The 24,387-nt window shown below is 39.2% G+C and overlaps 1 protein-coding gene across 3 annotated transcripts in view; it reads left to right on the top strand.

The window, feature by feature from the left end:
• The window catches only part of LOC108672627 (phosphatidylcholine:ceramide cholinephosphotransferase 1), a 39,206-nt gene extending 15,479 nt beyond the window's left edge, over positions 1 to 23,727 (top strand). For 2 of the 3 annotated variants that reach the window (XM_018160328.2, XM_018160329.2), the window contains exons 2-6: positions 5,422 to 5,775; positions 15,428 to 15,591; positions 16,887 to 17,091; positions 17,419 to 17,869; positions 18,180 to 23,727. In XM_018160328.2, the coding sequence (XP_018015817.1) occupies positions 5,423 to 5,775; positions 15,428 to 15,591; positions 16,887 to 17,091; positions 17,419 to 17,869; positions 18,180 to 18,335 (1,329 nt within the window). In that variant the 5' untranslated portion in view covers position 5,422 and the 3' untranslated portion in view covers positions 18,336 to 23,727. Of the gene's footprint in view, positions 1 to 5,421; positions 5,776 to 13,699; positions 13,850 to 15,427; positions 15,592 to 16,886; positions 17,092 to 17,418; positions 17,870 to 18,179 lie in introns of those variants that run through there. The other variant, XM_047881088.1, reaches the window with a different exon arrangement.
• The last annotated feature ends 660 nt before the right edge of the window (positions 23,728 to 24,387 follow it).

Genomic DNA, 24,387 nt, shown 5'->3' with positions numbered 1-24,387 from the left:
TCCTGACACCCGCAGTCAGTCTTGCTGTCGAGATATAATCAATATTGGCTGTACGTATATACGTCTTCCTGATACATGCTCATTTTTGTTCAGCCGCTCAAAGGAAGCAGTAGTCATTGCCTCACCTTTGGCAGGGTTTCTTCAGAGCTTAACTTTCTAGAAACGTGCAGCACCTCCAAAATTGTTTGATGCTGTTAAGAATCTGAGTATAATTTAGTGGGGAAATTTACTGTGTTTGGTTTTTAGCATTCTCCGAACGTGTGAACGAACCTGAAAAACCGAAATGTTATGTAAGATCTCTTCACGTATACGTGTTCGTTATGACCTTCAAACCTTGATGAAGTGACGAGCCCGCTTCTCGGAAGTTGTGAACAGCTTCACTCACTTCGCAATGAACTGCAAGATATCGAGCTTAACGCTAGTATAAACTTTTTAGGTGGAGTGTGCGCGTCATCGCTATGACTTGGTCCTTCTCATTTTTGCGCAAATTGCCGTGCTCTGCTCCCTTTAAATAGAGCCTCGTCTCGTGCGCTGCACTTCAATGCACGGAAAACATTAGGTTGCAGCTTCGACGACGGTTTCCTCTTAATCGGCCGGTTGGCAATTTCACTTTAGATGGTATGTTTTCTTTGCACCTAACATTTTACCTAACCAGACCTGTTCAACTTTTTTTCAATGTTTAGTTTATAAAGAATTTAGACTTATTAAGCTATTTGTTCCGCGGTATGTGAAGTTGGTCATTGAAACTGGAAATAACTAACGATGTATTAAATTTATTTTTATGTTATGCCGCTCTTGTGCTGTGTCCGAGCGTGCCTCACTGTCGGTACAACATTGAAACAAACGGCGAGCGCAGCTGTGAGTTTTGAAACTCTGGTCTGTATTTGTTAGCTTTAGTCGCCACGCAACTGATGCTGACTTCGGGACGTGCCATCGTGCCGTGCAACTCTGACGATCTACTCTGTACAGTTTCATTTACAACTACATTTTTCTTTACATTTACATTGTTTTTTCGAATGCTTCCTCCTTAATGTTTTTGCAGAAAAAAAGCTCTGGATCCAAAATTAGTTTCTGTTGTTCTGAAGTTGCTATATCTCACGACGCAGTTCGCAGTGAACATAGCTTTTTATAGCAGAATTCGCGAGCTTGATTATTAATTGAACTTTGATGAATGCATTATTCGCGGACTCTATGGCGCATCGTCTGCAATCGTTACTATTTGCACATTTGTGGAGTTCCGGCACCATGCAAGGGCGGAATGTCACCTGAAATGCAAGTTCCAGTGTTGCCGCGCTCATGAAAGGAGGGTGCGAAAATGAATGTCGCGCAATTGTTGATACAGTTGATTTGGAATTCTCAGTCGCATTTTTATAACTGTATGCTTCAATTCTAATGTGAATGGCTCCTTTACTATTATGTTAAAAAGTCGCACTCTCATTTATTCAGTTCTTTGAGGAAAAATAATCTAGAACGCTAAAGTTGATGTTATGGATTTTAAGTTCATCTCATTCGGTGTAGTTTTTCGTCAAAGGCATTAAATTAATCCGAGTTGCGTTGTATTTAATTGCTGAGGTTTGCTTTTGTTGGATGTGTCGCGTGCTTCTTAACCGTTGTTCGTTGCGGTACCAGTGAAATGATAATTTCATTTATTTTCTAAATAAATGACACATAATTTCATACGTCATTGTTTTATCAGCTGTTAGAATCTTTTATGGCATTGTGCATTATCTTCGCCACGTAAGTGCGTATTCTTCTAAAGCTTCAAAAAATTCCGTCAACGGTTTGTTTTTGAGGATTTCGGCAACAAATTGGAAGTGGGTGACATGAATTATTTTTTCTTACGGTTTAGTCCCGATAATTCATTGCATTTTTTGTAATATTAACTAATATTCGCACAAAAAAAACATTGCGCCCAAAGCCTAGTTTTACGATTCATTTATTGTGTTTTCATCGATAATAAAAATGCAGTTGAGAGCGCGTGCAACGTGTGACCTGAGACAGCCTATGTTTTTGTGCGACCTTAACAATACGATCGCGCGACCTTGCATCGATCCCGTCACAGGCTTTCTAGGCTAATCTCTTGGTGTGCCCTGACGCTGACAGCTCGTCTTGTTCAGGAACTTGTTTCTGGAGGTTGTGCTTACGATCCTGTGAGTGGCAGTGTGCTATGAGCACATGTACAGCTCATGTAAACGTGCACATAAATTCATTGTTTTACAGTGTTATGCCGTACGGTATTCAAAAACTTCCATTTTATTGCTTGAATCTTATATATTGCAGTGTAGATTTTTTTGTGTAACAAGGCGTATATTACAAGGCATTTGTGGATGTGCGTTAGTTTTACTAAATTTTCACTTTCGCTGTGTGCGCTCGCCTTTCAGTGACGTGCGATGAGAGCGGAATTTAGTAAGCCAGATTCATATTTATCATTAATTATAATCATTGAGTCATAAGCTGAATTTCGTAAGCCAGATTCATATTCATCATTAATTATAATATTCATTGAGTCATAAGCTGAATTTCATAAGGCAGATTCATATATCATTATTTTCTAACACGAAGAATTCTAGTGCAGGGTATATATTTTTGGAAATGATTGTCTGGTAAATTATCACTTTATTATTTGCTAATTTAGTATACGTCATTGGGAAATTTCTAAAGCAATTTCTGCCTATGTCGCAATTATTATACGCAAAAAATATTCTTTAATTTAGCGCACGGCATTGAGAAATTTCTGTAGCCATACCTGCATATGTCACCATGTTAGAACGCGAAAGAATGCTAAATATTTTGCCTTTAAAGTATACAGTTTTACTATACTCGTTTGGTTGTGAAAGAATTAGTCCGTTAATCTTCAGTTGGACGCGCCAAGTTTACACCAAGACGTAGGGTAGTTGAGTGCAGGTGCACCGGCGCAGCTATAGGCAGTGTCAGCCAGTGGCTGACTGCACGACGCTTGCCCCGTGCTAAGAGTGAGCTCTGTGCCAACAAAAGCTCAACCTTATAAGTGTTATCCTGTCGATGTTGCGTTTCCAACCCACCCAGGCCTTTTAGCAAGCGAATAATTTATTCTGAAAATCTGTGTACAATTATGTATTAATAATATTTAATATAAATTTAATGAATTCCGAATCTGTATATGCTCGGATCAAGACGCGAGTGGGAAAATGATTGTCAGAACTTCGAGTGTGGATGCATCTTTAAGAATTGCGTCACAATTCTCAGTGACAATGTGGAAACATATGTCACTGAGTAAATAATGTACCACTCATACAAAGTTAATTGTGCAATTTGTCCAAATCTCTTTTGCGAAGTAACTGGCAAAAATATTTTTAACGAACTCTTCTGAGATCACGAGGAAACGACACTTGATATGGAAAAAAATGGGTAAGCAAGCAAGCAAGTCAGCCAGACATAGGAATTATAATGAAATAAAAGGCGAGGCGTAATGTTCTCGTTGAAGTGTTAGCGCGTAAAGGTCGGAGGCTTCTTATTCGAGTAGAATTTCCTGATTTCCAGCGGATATTTGAGCCTCTTAATGATTGAATAATATTTTTCCAGGCGATGCAACGTCCTCACTATCAGCTCAATTAACATTGAGCAAAATACGCCAATTAAAAATACAATACATATCGTTCACAGTACAATGGAACACCACAAAAAATAATCATGTCAGCTGATAAAGAGGATAATTGCTGTCTCATTCATGACCTTCGTAATTGCAAGGGAAAGTTCTTAGATAATATAACTGCAAACTTGAGCTCCAACTCTCCAATTCGGAGGCTTATTTTTTACAGCTGTTTTCACTTGTCTGGGTATAATGGAGAGGTGATTGCTCAAGAGCAATGCTAGTCGCTGACCGGAACGACCGCCATATTTTCATCGAAATATTTTTTTATGAGGAATCTGGCAGGAAATGTTTGAATCGGCAAATTCAAGGTGAATCCGCCTGCAAGTTTAAATTGAATTGGTCTGCAACTCTAAATTGAATTGGTCTGCAACTCTAAATTGAATTGGTCTGCAAGTTTAAATTGAATCCGCCCGCAAATTTTAATTTAATTGGTCAGTAAGTTTTAATTGAATCCGCCTGCAAGTTTTAATTGAATTGGTCAGTAAGTTTTAATTGAATCCGCCTGCAAGTTTTAATTGAATTGGTCAGTAAGTTTTAATTGAATCCGCCTGCAAGTTTTAATTGAATCAGTTTGCAAGTTTTGATTGAATCGGTCTGCAAGCTTGAATTAAGTAGGTAACAAACTTAGATTAAATCCGTTTGTTAATTTATATTAAATCCGTTCACGAATTTTAATTAAATTCGTTCTCGAATTCAATTTATATCCGTTCGTAAGTTGTAATTCATCCGCCAGTCAATTTGTTCTGTTCAAGCAGCTCAATTCTCGTATATGTCGGAGGAGATAGCATTACATTTACATCGCAACGAAGAGAGTAGAAAACAAGTCAGATTGTTAAAATAACTTTTAGTCGTTTGGTCATGCTTAGCTGTCATATTCACTTTGCTTTTGGTCATGTTCACCAAATCGTTTTATGCTTACGCTTACAATAAATTTACAATAATAGATTGTAAATTGCCGGATTATGAAACTCGAGCTTGAGTCCTCACGCTCTTCTGTTAATTTTTTAAAGAATCTATTTTTGTGTACCGCTGCTGACAGGAAAAAAAATCATTTTCAATTATAAATGGCTATTTTTTATCGATTTGTACACTTTGAATATTTCTGTTGATGATTTAATTCAACGAACAAAGGGATCTAAGAGTTGATCTGGCTTGCCAGAATAAGTGAATAGTCTGGAAAGTTTTTCTTTTCAACTATCTTTAAATTCATTTTCTTGGCAACCCACATGCACGATATCAGCTACTCATTTCTTTTTGATATCATTTATCATCGATACCTACGCCAAATTAAAGGCGCTTCCCATGCTATTACATTTCAAAATTTGGTTCGTATAACGTATGATTATTGAGCATCGTATTCCTCATCTGACGGAACTGCAGTGCATTAGTTCGTTGTCGCGAGCGTCTTCACTGCGCCTCGATATTTGCATATGCCGTCTAAGCTAATTTGTTAGCTTATGCATCATCATGTGCTTATGTTGTGCTAAACCCGGCATATATAATAGACAAATTTGAAAACTTGGTATATCATATGCTTGTGCCTTATTATCATGCGTTTTTAGTTTACTACAAATCGTGTGTCACAATTGCAATAATTATTATATACTGGCTATGTGTTTTGTTGTCTTATTGTTTTATCCGTTGTATGATGAATTGCATCTTTCATTTCAGAATTCTTTATTTACAATTTCGGTCTTCATTCTAAGATTGAGAAGAACTTATACAATTGTCGTGTTCAGTAGTTTTATAAGTAAATAAACATATACCGTAACTATTTACGGTTGTTGCAGGATGGTGCTGGGGCGCGGTAACCGCAGCTGCAGCGACGGCGGTCGCACGCTCAACATGACGGGCGAGACCCCAACGACGTCGTCCGCGCCGCTCTCATACGGCGCTGTCGACGAGTCCGACGTCATAATCCTGACCGTGCCAAGTGGCAGTAGTGGCAGCAGTGCCGCCGAGGACAGTGATGACGGTAGTGGAAGTGGCAGGAGCAGCATGTGCGGCAGCAGCACTGAAGTTTTACTACATGAGAACTGTTACCAGAGGCAACCTCTGCTCCCGCTATTCGCACATTCCGGTCTTGATCAAGACGAACCTTCAACCTCGTCAATTTTCTCTAAAGTGACTGGCAAAAAATCCAGGTAAGATATTAATTTAATTTCTTATGTGTTCTCGTGTTTCTATACCTTAATAGTGTTTATATTTTTGGGTCGTTTTAATACATCGGAATGTGCATGCCAATTTGTGTTCATAATGGTGTGAAATAATGAATTCGTTCATACATTCGAATGAACGAATTAATAAGAAATCTTCGTGGTTCGTTTATTCGAACGTTCGACAACTCCATGTAAACAGTTGAGTATCCTCGACAATTGTCACATTCAGGTCTTTTCTTCGAGTTGTCATTTCTATACTTTATATTCCCGGGACATTGTTGTGAATTCCGACATCCAACAACGTAGGCTGAGCATCAGTCTGGTGCAATGTTTGCACGAATGTGTTTAGTCGCGCCGGAAACGATCAAATGCGCTGAAATTCCTGAGCGTTCAGCTCACGTCAGCAATCGGCATGAATACTGCATTTTGTGCGTGCCGGATCATGAAACGCGGGATAAACTTCTCGAGCTAACTTTTTTAGCGTCAGTTCTGAACAAGACCTCGGTTTGGACGAAGGCATTTGGCTGAAATTTGGCGAAATCTATTGTTGACTGCTGTGCCATAGGGGTTTTTGTAACTATGGTTATTTTACAGCCAGTGTACTATATACCTCAGTGTTTGATCGTTCGGAGATGAACAATTCTTGCCACTTGTACTAAATTGAACGTGGAATCCAATTCTCCGTTCTTGCGTCTATGAAGGCAGCAATAACTCTGATTTGCTGCACTTGGCATGTTGTTGTGTTGTTCGTGTAAGAAATTGAGACCAATCTTGCAGTTAATGTGTTGAGAGTTGATTCATTTGGCCTCGTTTGCACTTGAACAATTTGCATTTTTGTGGCCATGTAACACCAACATCCTCTTGCTGCTCACTCGTCATGTCCCATCCGTCTGTGCTGGCTGTCTCCGTCCTGTACGATACGAGCTCACTTGCTCTGCATCCTGTGGACGTCTCAAACTTGCTTCTTCTCTGCATATCTTATCCATGGACTCGGTAGCAATATGCTCAAATGAGGTCTCGCAATAATGCAAAAATTATAGAAAAAATATAGAATATAGAGGATTATGTTCAATTTTCCGTCTTGATCATTTGAATCATTGTTATATAATAATGCTGAAAGGTCATACTAACTGAAATTTCTAAGAAGATGCTTCACTATGATATCACTTTATTTTCGGACACTGTTTTTTATGTCATTCTAGGACTTTTTTGTGCTATTGTATTTGCTGCAATCTCGTGCGTCTCGGCCTGGAAAGGATCCTCTCACTGTTTATATCGTCCACTTTGTTGTGACGCGATATCCCAGTCACAGGCTTCCATTTCGGCACCAAGCAATTGTTTTCACCGTGATGTCCAATTTGTCAGAGCCCAACATTCGGAAACATTGCTGGCATCGCGTAGGCCTACATGAGAGAGTTCAATAGTTATGCCAATTGCAGACCTGAAAATCAGATTGAAAGTTGTCTTGCAATTGTATATAGTTGTTCATAACTCGCAATGTATGGTGTCTCTGTTGTGTATTCACGTTACTTCCTCTATTTCTCTTTATGTGTGCTTTTGCGTCGAACTCACGCCCTATGTGTGAAGAGAACATCAATTCTGTCCACGAACACATTTTCCATTAACAGTTGATAATGTCGTGACCTTTATCATTATCCCTTATTCTGCTTGTCACAGTTTTATTGTTACCGAAAGATTTAACGATGTTTTGTCTGGTCATAAATATAATTCAAGTTCTATATTATGTTACTTAGTTTAGCACTAACATGCGATGTGAATAAGTCCGTCGGCTGCTTAGTGTCTGGTTTGGTGTTTCTGTAATAAGGTTGCCAGCATGATGTGTTGCTCTGCCCAGACGTTGTGAGGCGTTCGATCAATATTGATTTACACCTGCGACGATCGTTGTCCCAATGAATACACATAAGGTTACATACAACACTGCCACTAGCCAACTCTCGCGTTCAAATAGAATGCTAGTACATTTTTTAGTTTTATTTTAATTTTTAAAGAATGTCTCGCGTTTCTAATAAGCAGGATTTCGGCAGCTCATATATCTATGGTACAAAATTATTTTTACAGTGCTTTTTGTTCATGTCGGACTAAGAGACTATCTATCATTGATAAGATCTGCTGACTTGTATCTACCTTATAGCAACAGTCTGGTCAGTGCCACGTAACCCAGTACCAAACGTGGTTCCATTAGGTGACCAGATCTGCTGCTTGTGTGCTTCTGTCGTGACTTTTTGCGTGCCTTCATCTCATTATCTGCTCTACCTCTCGTGATGTGCACAAAATTACAGGAACTTTTCATGCTCCTTGTGAACGAGGTTCTTGGTCACGATAATCAATTATTTATGCGTTTGAATTAATCGGATGAGGCTTCAAGCAGTGCCTTATAATTCGATGCGTCCTTCGGTCAACACTACCATCCTGTCCCTCTTTGTCCATTCTAAGCTCTATAAATAAGAATATTAGAGCTCACCAGGCGACGGGCGAGTTGAATCTTTAATTGGCTTTGTCTTCTTGAAGAAAGTATAGCCAAGTTACTTGAGTGATGTATTGGTGCCATAACTCTATTGGATACAATTTGTCGAGGAATCTCGCCTAGCTTGCTGGCGGTAGTGGTTTGATCACGAGAAAAAAAAAACGAGAATATATAGGTAACTGGAAGGTCAGTGACAGAATTATCATGAAATAGCCGTACGCTTCGGTATGTCGCGCAATCAGGGCACCTTGTACACGAGTCATTAATGATGTAATCAAGTAAATGACGTCAAGTGTACCTTTAAGAATTATTATTTGACGTGATTACACGAACTGAACCAAAGTATGACCTCAACTGCAGCGCCTCCACTACATGAGCCTCGTGCTTCCGAAACTCGGTTGGCAACTGTACATATAAATTACAATGGCAATTTTACATGCACAAGATATTTTCTCTGTGTGATAACACCCATCTCAGTTTGGTGAACAAAACGAGAGTGCGTCTGGAACGGCTCCTTTCTCTGTAATTCAAAACTGTTGCAAAAAAAGTTTTTAACTAAAGTGTACGAAGAGTTTCACGAGATCAAGAACATTTTAACCTTTCTATTACGTGTAAACATCTGCATGTTCATTAGTTGGGTGCGTCATTTTGACTGGTGATTAGAGTGCTGCTACTTGATGTACTCTTTACTGAAAATAATGCCATCAAATAGGGAATGTGTGCTACTGGGATTTAATCCCTATGCTGAAATAATTTTTCATTTTAGTAACTGACATAATGAAACGTGAAACAAAAACGCGCATCTTATGATTTGTATGGGCACACCTCTCAATTCATATTTCATACTAAGATCTTTTAAAGATATTCTCAGGTAAGGAGGGGAAAATATCGGAATAGACATTGATACATGGTGTGTTTTCAGTGAAGGAAACGTCTCTTGATTCAAGACAATCCTTCAACGCATGAACAACCAAGACATTTCTTCTATGTTGAATGCCCTATGAGATATAGAATGAATTCGTAGCAATATTTTCTTAGCATCGTTTGCTTTTAAATAGCGACATGCCTGCAACGGTTCATGCTGGAGCCGCGCACAAACTTGGACTGATTGTACTTGCATGTGAGCAGCAACTGAACCTTACCGAGATACCATGCGTGAGATTAGAACTGCTGGCAGCGCTAATAGTTTCGCTTATCAAACTTGTTATCTAACCCACAGTTTATGACATGTGAATCAGTGGTCGTTAGCTTATGTATTTTGAAGGACAATCTTACACAGTTTGCTTTCTAAATTATAATTTTTGTTCGGCATTAACCAATTTCCCGTTTCTATCGAATCGGGAAGTTAGGTAGGATACCTATATTAAAAAAGAAAACTATTATTGTTCTGCTATCACATGTAATGCAGCCAAGTACGGGATCTAAATGAAGAGCACTTTTTGCCTGTGTAGGGGAAATGGAATTCCCGTGAGTTGGAACTTATTTCCATTGAAAATTTCGGTTCCCTCTGAGATATTTCCTCGGCGTTTCGGAAAATTTTTTGTTTCTGTGTCCAATCTCCAAGTTTTTTCCTCAAAATTCAGGTTAGTATTATACTGACCATAGATCTTAATTGGGTTTGGCCGCCGCTGCTGATTTCACTAAACAACTTTTAATTTGAACCAAAAACGCTCGTGTTGGATAGAACATGACTAAAAAATGTCTATTTATTTTCTTCAGTAATGTAGTGTCAATATACATTTTGACACTAAATATTATGGCATTATTATAGTGTTATTAGCTTTAGTGTACATATAAGTAAAGTGTTGTACAATTTATCTCGTGAAAAAGACCATAAACAAATTAAATGAAATCAGAAATCTGGACACTTGAATTTATTGTTAAAATAAAAAAAGGGTTTATACTAATAATGTTCCAAGAGCAAACTTTAAACATGGTAATATATCAGAGATGGAGCATCATCATTACTGAATGGATACTCAATTTAGTATTTATTATTTCAAATGCCATATTGCGCAAAAGTAAATATGCTGCAAATCGTACAGAATAATACATTGTTGACATCGTGTAATAATTGTAAAAGTAGTTGCACTAATGAAAGCGCTGGTCATTTGCATTGGCAATACCACCCACATGAGGAAAATAAGTGATCTGTTGAAATTAAAATTTGCTCATAACCTTTCCTATGACTTGAATTGTATTAACAATGCGCGAAAACTTTAATTAAAACCTAACAGTCATGTATTAAAAATGTTCCATCAGCAGTTCAGCACACCTCCTAGAAAGCGCCATACAAATTTCATTTAAAAATATAAATATATACAAAAAATCCTAGGATTCAAATTCTTTGAAGGCCATATATCCTAAAACCGGAGCTGGATAATAGGTATTCGTCTTGGTTTCTGTCAATAAATTCATTTTTTCACTTAGCCATCGGCATCATCAAGGAAGTTGTTTTATATGTTCCTCTCTCGTTTTAGACTCGAAATCATAATTACAATTGCTCCCTCAGGCAAACTCATAACAATTTTGATCCACTAACAGGTTTTCTCAAAAGAATTCTTCTAAAGAATTATGCCTGTAGTATATTTGTTCACATATTGAAGAATACCGTACTGCTCTTGGAAATCATGTTAGCAGTAAAAACCTAGGAAGAAAAACAATAAAAAACCCACGTGCAAAATGGTTGAATAGCACCAGTTTTTGCATGACCAGCAATGTATCGCAAGATGCTCAGCGTTGCTTGCTGATCTTTTTAGCGCCCAGCAGACATAGGCGGCAGACTAGCCTTACGTTCCCTGCGCGCTCAGCTCTCCTCTTTAGTTTGGCTGCGCGTATCTGTGCTACGCAAGCGACCACGCTTCCTTACAAGGGGCGGTACTAATTAAACTGCGTATACGTAGCGACCTGAGTACGCGTAGCGGTAGAATTCTCGCCTGTGATTGGTGAGTTGGACATGAAAAGAATTCAATGATTGGCTGGCGAAGTTACGAGTACGTAACTTTTATGAATAGTGAGGCCTGTGATAATTGAAGTGGATTCCCGAAGTGATAACGATCTTCTTAGATTTTATTGTGATAATTAATAAAATTACGGTCTGTTATAGAGCGATTTAATGTTGATAAATATTAATTTATGAACTAACGTACGTTGCATGAAATAGTTATTTGAAAGATATAAGATTTCTTGACGTCAGCTACAGAGCACTTCTTTTTAACATTGTCCTTTTGCTGCAAGTTTTGAGACTCTTGCCTTTTTAAGTTCAAAATTTTATGTATCACATAACAGCGAAAAAACTTCAGAAATGGGGAAAACGTCCGAATATTTGTGATGTAGATGTGAATAGTCAATGAAAGTACAAACTGGTGATAGTACAAAGTACTATCTCCAGTCTGGGGTGTTTTTTTTTGGGGGGGGGGGGCAAGCTTTATCAATCAGTTTTCGTAATTATACCAATACTACTTAGTATCTGATTGGTCGGCTACGCGAGTCTTTGTTAGTGGAAATAACCGCTACAAAATACAAATATTCTCGAGTAACTCATGCAAGGTCATTCCTCAAAAAATGGACAAGCTTGCTGTGGAAAAACCGATTTTTATTAACTTGATGGGAGCTCCAGTAGCTCAAGGTTTGCCATCAGAAAATAAATGAGCATGTTGTGGGAAAAACCGTGTTTTGACACTTCTTTTAAGACTTATTATTTTTAAATTAAGAGTCTTAAATCACGGTTGAAATTTGAAAATTATGTATTTATGCTTCTGCGTCGCTCCTTTTGTTTGACTTTTTGTGAATATATTTACATTAAAGGCATCAATTATGTGAATGAATTTGCGTATGAAATTGCAGTGATAATTCCCCATAATTTGCTATATTTCATCTGTCATTTTTTTCGTGTTAAGTTGGTAATTACGCCTTGTTTAATTTTTTTTTGTTGAAATCATACCCACCGATGTCACTTCATCATTACCTCCATCACTTGGTAATTTTTGTTCAATTCCTTGCATGATTAGAAAGTTAATTAACTTATGGCTGTGTGTCAACCGTCGAACGTGGAATGTCAATGAGGAAACTAATTCTTTTCACTAATCAGTAGCAGAGCTCATATCGTGAAGGTTGTTTCATCATTGTCATGCTGTCGTTACCTCTCATGTCAATAACGTTAGCAGCTGTGATAGGCTTGACACATTTACGATTTGCATAATTCGAGATGAGAATTAGTTCTTTGCCGTGAACAAATACGCGATTTATTAACGTTTGGAAGTGAAGGCATCCACATGTGAAGTTGACGAGAGGCTCTCGAGTTGTGCAAGCGTCTTCTCACCGGGCGCTGATTTGTTTACTCGCGCCTCGTATACTCGGACGTGAGCCTGGCTCTCTGCTGTCACCTGACCGAGCGTGTGCTAGGTTCTGCGTCTTTTGGGTACAAAGTCTGCTATGGAAGGTTTCATTTGAAAATTGCTTGGTAATATTATTATGGATAATCAATTTTTATGCTACTTGTGGTTTTATGGCCCTGACGACGCTCCGGCATTCGTCGCGGAAGTTTACTTCGTTTGCAAACTTTAATTTAGGGTGTCATACGAACCAGTCATTTAACTGCAATTTGTGAAGCAAACATTTAGATCATAGCGGGACTGTTGATCTCCAAATATTCTCGATTACTCGACACAAGAAGTGCAATGCTCGTAAATTACAACTTGTCACTCATAGAAACGCTGCTTGATCATAAGATGCAGTTTAGTATGTACTACCATCGTTGATCTTACGATTGTCGAAATGAATCATTAGCACAGCGATACCAGGACATATAAGTTTGATCCGTTCTGTGGCCAGGTTGTCGGGAAGAAAGTGTTCGTATCATTAGGACAAAAAGTCAAAAAGATTTGGTAAATACAGCGTTCAACTTTGAAACGATGCCCCAAAAGTCGGTGCAAACAACGCGAGATGCTTGTGCAGCGAGATAAACTGGCTAAGTGGACGATGAGAGAGTAAATGGCATGCAAGAGAGGAAAGCTTGCAGCACTAAACTAACAGAAAATGAACGAGAGAAGACGGTTAGTATTCCTGAGACACGTTCGTAGATATATACGAATTTGTTCGAACACACGGCTCCTAATGTGGACCGTTCTCCTGTGCCCACGTCCGAGTACGGGTTCCAACTGAACATGACTCAAATTTGCAACTGCATTAGTTTAATTATTGCTTCAGTAATGTTTAACCGAAAAATTGCCGGCCTCGTTACTTTCTTGGTTATCGGCATTGTTCGCAGTAACATCACTGCCATCCTCTAGTTTCATTAGTTTCTCTTACTAAGCTTATGAGGCTTTCTATCAAATCATAAATAAATAATGTTTAAACCTATTTTTTCTCGTACACAGTGCATTATTTATTATTAGATGCATGTTTGCATGTATAAAAATCCAGAAAAATATTCTTTTGACTTTCAGATTATGTGGATTTGTGCTTCGCGTGCTCTATTCTTCTTGTACTGACAATTTGAAATATAATGTCTAAAGAATACGTCATTCTAGTCCCCAAAGAAACTGAAGACGAAGAACTTTCGTCAGCTAGTGAGTAAGTGTGAAATGTTTCGCTGGGATTTTGTGATCGCTTTACTACTCCGCGCCTCTAGCACAGAATTCTGACGGATCACGAAGAACTTGACTTACTGCAGAAACTTTTCATTTGGTTTACGTGTCGTAGTTGTAAATTTTAAGCAAATTGCCCAGTGATCGCGCAGTGCGCACTTCATGAGCATATTTCTGAGATGTATAAGCGGTGAAGTCATGAGGCAATGATACGAGCATCCGCTGCCGTCTCAAAGCCTTGCACTTCTCGTGGCTTTCTACTTCCTCTTGCATACTTCTTACTTCTTCTCTCACACTCCGTACTGCCACTCTCACACTCAGTACTGCCACTCTCACACTCAGTACTGCCACTCTCACACTCTGTACTGCCACTTTCACACTCCGTACTGCCACTCTCACACTCCGTACTGCCACTCTCACATTCCGTACTGCCACTCTCACACTCCGTACTGCCACTCTCACACTCCGTATTGCCACTCTCACACTCCGTACTGCCACTCTCACACTCCGTACTGCCACTCTCACACTTTGTACTGCCACTCTCACACTCCGTACTGCCACTCTCACACTCAGTACTGCCACTCTCACCTCCGTACTGCCACTCTCACACTCCGTACTGCTACTCTCGTATTATTTCCTTTTCTGTTTTTTGAAGGCATAACTCGAGTAATTGTGTGGCCTAACGCCACATCATTTCCATTATATTTCACTTAGGTTATTGGTACTGCAGTTATGATGACGATCGTGCGATCTAAGCTCATAAATTTCACGTCGTCGAGTTTTCTGCATTAATCTTTTGAAATATTTGCCCGACTTGCAGCAGTAGGTTGAATGGTTGTGCTTGTACAATCGTACAGTCTCCATCGAAGGCGAATATCACGATCGTTGAAAGCTTGGGAATTATTTATTTGTTCAAACTTGTCGATGTGGTAATTGTTTATTGGTGTTTTGTAGGTGAAATGAATGGAACCTTGACATTATATATAATGCTGTAATGTTTCTATTAGTTCAGATTAAAACGGACGGTTTCATTAGTTCATTGACGATAACTTCCAATGGGTGAATGGGTCATTAGGCTTGGTCCAAGTTCCAAGTTTACTAAGTAGAACAGCAGACAGAGGAGGGAAGTTCTCCAAGAGAAAGAAGACAAGCGGCTGGCTTTAGTAAGAATCAACAAATGGCCAAAGCGTAAGACAATTCCTTCAAATACTTTGGTTGATGTTGCCAGAACATCTGCTACAAAATTTCCAAAACTAAAATTCATTACAAATACCAAGAAGTGATCTAATGTCCTTCAAAGTTAAGACGATGTCTGTTTGATTTTTGACAACGTCGAGTTATGGAATGTTCAATGCCAGCTCGACCGTAATTCCTCTTGACTATATTGTGATAGGAAACTCGAGTCAGAGCTTTGCTGTATTGGGATAATTGGACGCGGTTAGTCCAAAAAGTTAGAACTTTTACCTCTTTGTAGTATTTGTATTACTTTCCTCGCTCGCACTTCTGACGTTGACTGTGAATAAAATGTTTGGAGAATTATTCAAATTGTTTCTATTTTTGGCAGCCATCACGATGGGGCCCACAGTTCCAGCAACGGTGCGACCAATTTCTTCAACGCGACCGCCACGTCCGCCGTCAACGCTGTCAACGGCCTCGTCAAAATACAGATGCCGAGTCCGCATCGCGACGAGCCTAGGTTTCCTCCAGAGAAAGTCAAAACTTTTGTAGGTGAGTTGAATTTTCCAACTTATGCCTAGAAAAAGCTCAACTCAGAAAAATTAATGAGGCATATTCTCTGAATAGTGACACACTGTTTGTACGTAGCGGCCAAACACTTTTACCGGGCCAAAGTGGGTAAGGATGACCCACAATAGGCCAAAGTTTCATCGCTATTTAGACAAAGTCTATACTCATTTCTCCATGTGTGGCCAATATTTCTACGAACATTTATGAAATTTTAAACTACTTAAGAATTAGCTTCCGAACATGATATATTTCATATGTACTTATTGATTATGTTAAAAACGATCGTTTCCGTCTATTTTACGTCGAATAAACAGTGATGTTCAAAATTATAATTTTCGTTGATTTTCCGAGCAGTCTTTCTATACGGAATCTAGCCCCAAAAACGAGTTTGTTATATCGTGAAAACGGCCAACCTAAATTATTTGTGATAAACCGCGGAGTTGGACGTGATGCTGCCCAGTCGGAAATATGTAGTTAATTGCTATAGCGAATCCATTCATAATGTAACCTCAACTGTTGATGAAGGTCCCCTCAGAATTCGCAGCTATAACTGTATGCTGCTCCTATGCTTACGAAGTTACGGCAGCTCGAGTGATTCAAAGTGGGATCCACGTGGGGAACAAATTCAGATGAATGGCCGAAGTAGTCTCGAACTGTAAGATAAAAACTGGGCCGTTTGATGCACGAAGTTGAGTAATGACTAGAGTATTCAATAAAAAAATTATGAGTAAACTAACTGACCGACTAAAAGCAAGTCAATAATATATCTGAAAAATACCGTGAGCTTCTTAAGAAGTCGCAAGCCCGGCACAGTAGTAAGCCTAGCACAGTCGTATGTCCGGCACAGTCGTATGCCTAGCACAGTTGTAAGCCTAAGATAAGGAGATTTGTGACTGCGTTACCAAGAATGCGTGGCGTATCAGCAGGTCTGAGCTGGCACAACCTGTCCTGGCCAAGCTTTCATTGAGAGGCTCGATCACCTCACCATTAACGGCCGACCGTGTTGTACATAATAGATTTGAATATGGAATTCCGATGTGGATATGTATTCCCAAGTATGTGAATCATTCCAAAGTCTTCTAAGACCATCTTGTTGCTTTAGAATTACATGTCTCTTGTGTTGTTGGGAATCATGTTTTCATCAGCAATTTTTGATCGGGCTACAAGAAATGATTCTTCATTAACCTCCTTGTTAGAGTATTTGCGTCCCCAATAACTTCAATAAAAAATACGACTTTAGTCACAATAAATGTAATAAGTTGTAATTTTGTGTGCAGCGCTCGCGTTCGCGTTGATATCAGCGCTGGTGAACACGACGTCGCTTGCTATGGTGCATGAGCGCGTTCCTCAGAACGACCCCCCGCTGCCTGACATCTTCTTGGACTCCATCCCCGTCCAGCAGTGGGGCCTCGAGGTCTCCGAGATCATGATCATCTGCATGAACTACTTCACTGTCGTCACCATCATCTTCCACAAGCACAGGTATAGCCTACACCTGCTCTCTTATTACTACTTATCATTTCTTACCTGTTGAGTGCTGTAGACTACAAAAGTGCAGCTATTTACTTATGATTGTCTATGATTCCACAGACACATAGTGTTTCGTCGTTTGTTCCTGGTAATGGAACAAACGGTTACCTATTGAATGTTGTAGACTACAAAGGTGCAATTATTTTTTCTTTTTTCATTCCAAAGACACATGTATAGTTTTTTATCGCTTGTTCCTGATAATGGAACAAGTGGTTACCTATTGAATGATGTAGACTACAAACATGAAGTTATTTACTTATGATTTTTTTCATTCCACAGACACATAGTTTTTCGTCGCTTGTTCGTGATACTGGGCTTCCTCTACCTGTACCGCTCAGTGACGATATTCGTGACGGTTTTGCCCGTCGCTAACCCCAGCTACTATTGCTCACCAAAGTCCAACAGCACGACGCCCTTCCTCTTCCTCGAGCGCGGACTCAGAATCCTGTCCGGCCTCGGCATGTCAATCAACGGGAAGCACACGTACTGCGGCGATTACATATTTTCTGGGCACACTATGGTGCTTGTGCTCTGCTATCTGGTGACGGCTGAGTACACTTCTAGGCGCTGGTGGATCCTGCATTGGATTTATGCAATTATGAGCACCGTCGCAGTTCTTATGGTGCTCATTGCGAGAGGTCACTACACCATCGACTGTATCATCGCATACTTCATCACCACTCGTCTTTGGTACATCTATCACACCATGGCCAACAATCCCAACCTCAAGGTGACTAATTACTTTATTTACACTTCATCTCCCTGCTTTATATTGTGCTTCTCTGTGCTTCTCTAATCATATATGTTTCTAAATATCCTCTAATATTGTTTCTAACTTAAATAATACAATACTCATTGAAATCTTTAACGGATATAATCCAGTCGCTCCTTGTAGCTAAACTCCTTTTTTAAATTTTCATGAATTTACAGTTTTAGATCATTATGAAGAACCCAAAGCTAATCAGGCACTAATAGCAGCAGCTTCTATTCTAATTACTGTAGACCACGTGCCCGCAATACCAAATGTTGTTTGTCCGCAGGAGAGCGGTCCACACAACCACCTGAGCCGCATCTGGTGGTTCCCGATCTTCCAGTACTTCGAAGGAAACGTGGGCGGCACGGTACCCCGGCAGTACGAGTGGCCGCTGCCCTGGCCAAGAAGATGGGGGGCCAAACTCCCACAGAGAACTTCCTAGAACTTGCCGCCATCCCAGCCATTGTAACTTGAATAAAGTTGTATCTCTTAGAACTGAGCAGCAGTTTCGTTCTGCGATACTATCAATAGTTGCGTCTTTTGAAATTTTCTAATGGTTTTAAGTACTGGAAATGTCTGTACAGTCGTCTTGTTTACATGGCCAGAAAATGACATCATCAGCATTGACCAAAGGCGGTGGTTATAGAAGCGAAAGTTCAAGTGGAATCTTAGGTCGTTGATGGCGTCTACAGGATGCGTCTCTATTTGCTAAGTCAGTGAACGATGTACCAAGAAGAAGGGTTGACTTCTTCCGTTAAGATTTAATTTACACAGTAGGATCTTCGTAGTCAGTCGTTCTTAATGAGTAAGAATTAATAATGCCAAAAATACCTGCAGGTCTTAGATGATCAGCCTTCATTTTTTTACTGCCAAAGTGCTTTGAAGTTCATTTACGATTCCGTTCATCCATTCTTCAGAACTAACTGAGCTCGATAACTCCGGTCGCTGCAGTTCCGTCGCATGATCATAACAAAAAAAAAAAAACTACCATGTTTCACTAATGCCTTATTTAACATTAATCATATCATTAACCTGACTCCGAGAAGCAGTTGAATTTTGGGCAAAGGCATCGTACTGTTAAGCGCTCATATTTGACAATCTAGTGCTTGCTTCTGAACTCGTGTGCTTCTCCATTTTTCTCGTCATTGACTTCTTAATCCTAATATGCGCTTTTTTCTGTGTCTTTAATTGCAGAGTTTCTTGTATATCTTATCAATTGTTGATCGTGACCTTAATTGCCTTCCCGTTTGTACATTCATCATTTAACTGTGATCCAACTTCGATGAGGCTGCAGCGTGCAATACTGCATTGAAAATTTGACACGAAGAATACCTATCTGGAAACTCAACACTCAATTCATTTAAGCGAGCCGAAAATGGAGTTACAACTCCAGCCTTGGAGTTGCAACTCCATCTTATCTCCTAGCTGTCAGACTTCAAGTACAACTGTACGTTTGGCAGTTTGCTTGATGTACTAAACTTCTACATCAAGTTCACTACATCTGCTGGAGAATAATTTATTTTTTTCAACCCATCTGAAAGATTCACGAGGCGGTGTTGCTGATATCAAACGTGCCTTACGAACGCTGGGAAAGTTTACTTTATTGCGATAAATTTGAACGGTTCAATGATACATTAAATCGGTTCGTAACCCAAAGCAAATTACTCATGAAACTGTACATGATTCTTGGTTCTTGCATGTGTTAAAGATTATTTTCCGATAAGAAGCGTAATACGTACGTTGCGAAATAACGCTTGCTGACACGGATACATATTCTTATTCCTAATCAAAATGAAAAATTGATCGAGCCAAGTATTCGGTTTTTAATTAGATGGGATTCTTCTTTGGTCGGTGCCTCGGTGGATGTCGTATGCCAGGTTTTTTCATATCTTGACATATTTTTTTGCTGTAAGTATTTATGAGATTAGTTCCTTGCTAAAAAGCGCGTTGGTAGCTCTGAACCAAATTCTATCATAAATTTGTCTGGGCGTTAATCGATTTGGGTGCTGACAGTTCCTTCAATTGTCGTATTCTGTGGGCTGGCACGTTTCCATAGGCCGTATGAGCCGTAAATGCTTACGAATATTATCACATCACTCGCTTTCATGTGCACAAACCTTCGCTGACCGTCCGGCGCTCTGTCTTTTAATGCGTTGGGGAGGAGACTGTTCACGCTTAGTGGTTCCTATCTCATGTGTTGGCGACTTGAACGAAATTTCATCGCCTTACGTGAATTAAACAAATCCTATATTAGAATACGAACGAACTCGTTAAATAGTGTCTCCATGTCGTGTTCTGTATAGTGTCTATTTTATATTATTCGCGACTGCATTAGGAACGTGCCTATGTTCTATCAACCGTTAATTGTTGGTAATATGAATTTTATTAGATGATTTAGCATGCTTTTTTCAGCATTGTACTATATTTTGAGATGAAATCATATTACTAGCCATGCGAATGTAAGTGTTGAAGTTCTTATCAGTGTGGACCAAGAATTTTATTTAGTGCTCGTACGTAGCTGCTTGCTGCTTCTTCGTCGCATGTACCGATATCTTAAAAGGTTCTTGCTAGTCATTGCAGGTGAGCCAAATAAGGGACTCAAGGCATGAATAAATAGCGTACAATGCGAGTAATGCTGCGTATAAAGCCCAACCAGAAGCTTGCTTCTAATCTTGCAACCCTCGTGCGAAATCAAACCCTTGTAACGGTATAATACCTTCTTGCTATCATACGGAAAGGCTAATGAAATAATCGTCAATGAATAAAATTTTCCTCGACACTACACAATGCGTAACGGGTCAAGCCTAGAGATATGCATCTTTAACTGACGCATTTGTCGGCCTTGCACTGCCTACCGAGCTGGGATGAGCTCGGGAACGTTTCGGACTACGCCGAAAATCATAACCTTCGTTGCTGCTTTCGAATTCTTCAATTTGAACGTGGTCTTCCTGGCTTGTAAATGTATGTATTTCAGTACGTCTCCTTGTACACTTCAACGTAATTGTAGAAAAACTTGTCGAGGGCTGTGATGCTCGATAACTGTACAGTAGAGTTTCTCCACGAGACTTTTTTTAATTACTTCTAAATGTAGGCTTTCCATTAAGTGGACTACAAATTCTGTCGAATATATGATTTGTCACGCGTTAAACCCTACTGTTCTGCCGCTCCATGGTTTCTTTATTACTGATTCGAGGTCGACGAATGCTATCGAACTGCCGTTTGTCCTAGCCAGCTGTTCAATATTGCAAGGAATTGCCCGTCACTTCCAAGTCACTTCGAAGGGACCTAGTCATTCAGAGTAAGGATTCAAATTGTGAGGTTTATTTCTGTTGGTTTGGTTGTCATTTGAATTTATTTGTCACCGTCATTTCTCTGAAACACTTGGTTGTCGCCCATTGCAAGCGATTCCGACAATTTTTGTGCTGTCACTGCAGAAGTTCTCTCTGTCACTATAAGTTATTCAATGAATAAGCAACATAATTCAGGCCTCCCCGCAGTACAGCCATCAGTCACTTGAGAATCCATCCAGCATATGAGCATCACATTAGCAGGATAAGCATCTCGAGGATTAAGGTTTCAGTGTCGCATTGCTGTAATGTGCCAATGCTTATCAATAATCTCATTAATTTAAAATGTAATGTCTGCTAAAGTTGTTCGCGAAGCTTTCTTTTAAACCTGGAATTGCAGTACTCACTATCATGTACTGAAAGTTAGAACTTAGGCTTACTTCGTGGCAAGTTGATTAAGGTTGTCGGCAACCTCCCTTTCTTGCATTGTTCCTTGGGACTTACAAGTTCTAACTTCTAGTGTGCACTGTTGGGGTAAAAAATCTGTGGAATCCGGCGAGGTGTTAGTTGGCTTGTGTCGCGGTGATTACAAATGGAAATAACGTTTCGGGAGTTTTCAGTGTGTAACTCACGTTATATTGGGGAACACTCTGAACTTTATTGTGCCTTTAGTACTGATCCATTGTTGGTATCCCTAGTATAGTCATCCCACTAGGGGGTATATAGTCACTGTGTGGCCTCTTGTGAGGCCTATTAGAATTCCCATGAAAATCAAAGGGAATTTCTCATGTAAATAAGATCTTTGTACATGTTATTTCCACAGAAGATTTTTTTGTCACTGCATATATTTTGTTTTGTAATGTGTATGGCATTTTGCATATGCCGTATTATGTAGGAGCTCATGAGTGGTGACGAAGGCCGTACTCGAAACACTGACGGGAAGGGTTCCTTCCTGCTACTTCTTCATATTCTGCTATTTCAGCTCTCCTGTTCCGTCTATGGAATTCTGATAACTGGGCGACGTACATTAACTTTTCCCTAATACACAGCATCTGACTTTTAGGCTATCGGTGTATTCTTTTTATTCTTTTTTGGTGAGCATTTGTTTGGAGTTGACAAATAGCTGTTATGAGGAAGTGTTGTGGCCTTCTAGCCACGATTACTGACTTTTAATTGTCGAATGTTTTCAAGTAAAGTATTTTAGTTTCTATAACCTTTTATAAAAAAAACAACATGGAAAATGTATTGCAGCAAGCCGAGTTGATTTCTTCACAGTCATAGACTTTGTTGTTCAACAAATTTCGAAAACCAACTTCTGATGTAATAGCTCTTAAGCTTCCGCAGAAACTTCAGTTAAAGACAATTGAATTAATACCTTTCTATTTTGACATTTTCTTGGCACTTGGATGTACGATGGTGTACGAAGCTCGATTGACCCACCCATCAATCGAATATAGAATTAATTATCAATAAATTATCATGTTGTAATATTGTAATGAATGAATTTTTGTCTCGAGTTAGCTTTCAGCCCTTACTCTTTTTGTCGGATCTTTATTTATGTCGTTCAATCTCCAAATAATCTTAAGTTTGCTTTGGACTCCATGGCTAAATTGACAGATGAACATTTTTCAACTAGACGAGCGCTGTTGCCGCACGATTTTTTTGATTTTCAGAGCTGTGGCAAGTTATGAATTAACATCCATAGTCTATCTAATGATTGACGTTTGTTCCAATTTTTCGTACGCCTGATCATTCAAAATAGTCGCTCATGATAATTCCCTCATTTACCTCATAGACGATAATTTAATTTGCTTTACGGCGCGAACACTTGAAAAATAGGCGAATTGATTTTTTACCAGCTATGTCGAGGAATGTCGAGTAAACGTTAGCACTACTTTTCGTTACCAAAACAAATAAAACAATTGACATGAGATATCGATGTAGTCACTCTCTCTGATCTCCTCCTGCTACTAACAACCTGAGTTGACATTCTAGTGCGTCATCATGACACGAATTGTAAAGGATTCTTTTTAGTTTTATTTATGTCAAAGTACTTTGTTTATAGCGTTGGTCTGCCTTAATACCATGTACTTGTGTGTGTCTTGTGTTCACTGATACCAATAATGAAGTTTCTAAGTGTACAGAAGATTTGAGGTGCGCCCGCTCGTGACAAGTCGCTGATGAGTTGAGAGCGCGCGTCCGTGTCCAAAACTTCATGTTTAGCCTTCGAATTTCCTCTGTAAATGAGTGTGAATTATTTTTTTATGAGTTGTGTGAATCATGTATTGTATCTTTGATAACTTCTGCCTCAATATCCGGTGATAAGACAAAACTTCATCATTCGGCATTAATTTTATCTTCTTAGCAACTAGTGGAGGTCAGCTTATAAGAACGCTTTTTACTGCTGTATATGAAGCTTAGTATTTCTAAAAGATACAGAAGTAGGTTCATATTTGGTTTTCATGAATTGTGTGAGTTTGGCCTGTGGTCTTGCCAGGACCTAGAAAGTCTTTCTATTTTTATTGAATGAAACGTTTTCAAGCTGTACGATCTTTATTTATTTCCCCACACTGTAAACCTGTGAAATTTCTCAAGTGGCGTCGAATTTGGTTTAGTCTGTATACATCATATGATGCGTGGTAGCGAGCCGTTACAAAAGTCTGGATCTTGATTCACTTCCAGGGTCATAACGCCTCAAATAGAATAAATTCCTATGACTTGTATTAAAATTATTGCAAAGATCTAGTCAGATGTCCAATATATAGTCTTGATTCTAATATTCTCATGGTCGACAATTCGTTCCATGAGACATTAAACGCGTCTCAAAATATTGTCTTAAAAAATCCTTAGAACATGAAATAATTATCCATGTAAAAACAGAACGAACAATTTTTTACCAGTGTATTTGACATCGCCTCAAGCTTTATAAGATGAAAGAGGTGTATAAGAATAATTTTTATACGCGTATAAGATGAAAGATATGCCTAAGGAAGCAATATGATGACAGTAGCCTGAGTAGAGGTAATGACTTGATGTTCTACGTTAGAGCTAATGCATAAAGCGTGAATGCAGAGATGTACAGGTGGAATGAAAGAGGAACACCTGATGATGGAGTGCTAAGCGCACGAGAAATACTGGAAATAATGCGAGTTTTCTTTGGATGAGGGTGATAATGTGATGTATGAGAGAACGGGAGACGAATGGATT

Source organism: Hyalella azteca, unplaced genomic scaffold (assembly GCF_000764305.2).
Source record: "Hyalella azteca isolate HAZT.00-mixed unplaced genomic scaffold, Hazt_2.0.2 contig7025, whole genome shotgun sequence".
NCBI lineage: Eukaryota > Metazoa > Arthropoda > Malacostraca > Amphipoda > Hyalellidae > Hyalella > Hyalella azteca.
The sequence above is the reverse complement of the archived record's forward strand: the minus strand, read 5'-3'. Positions and strand labels throughout refer to the sequence as shown.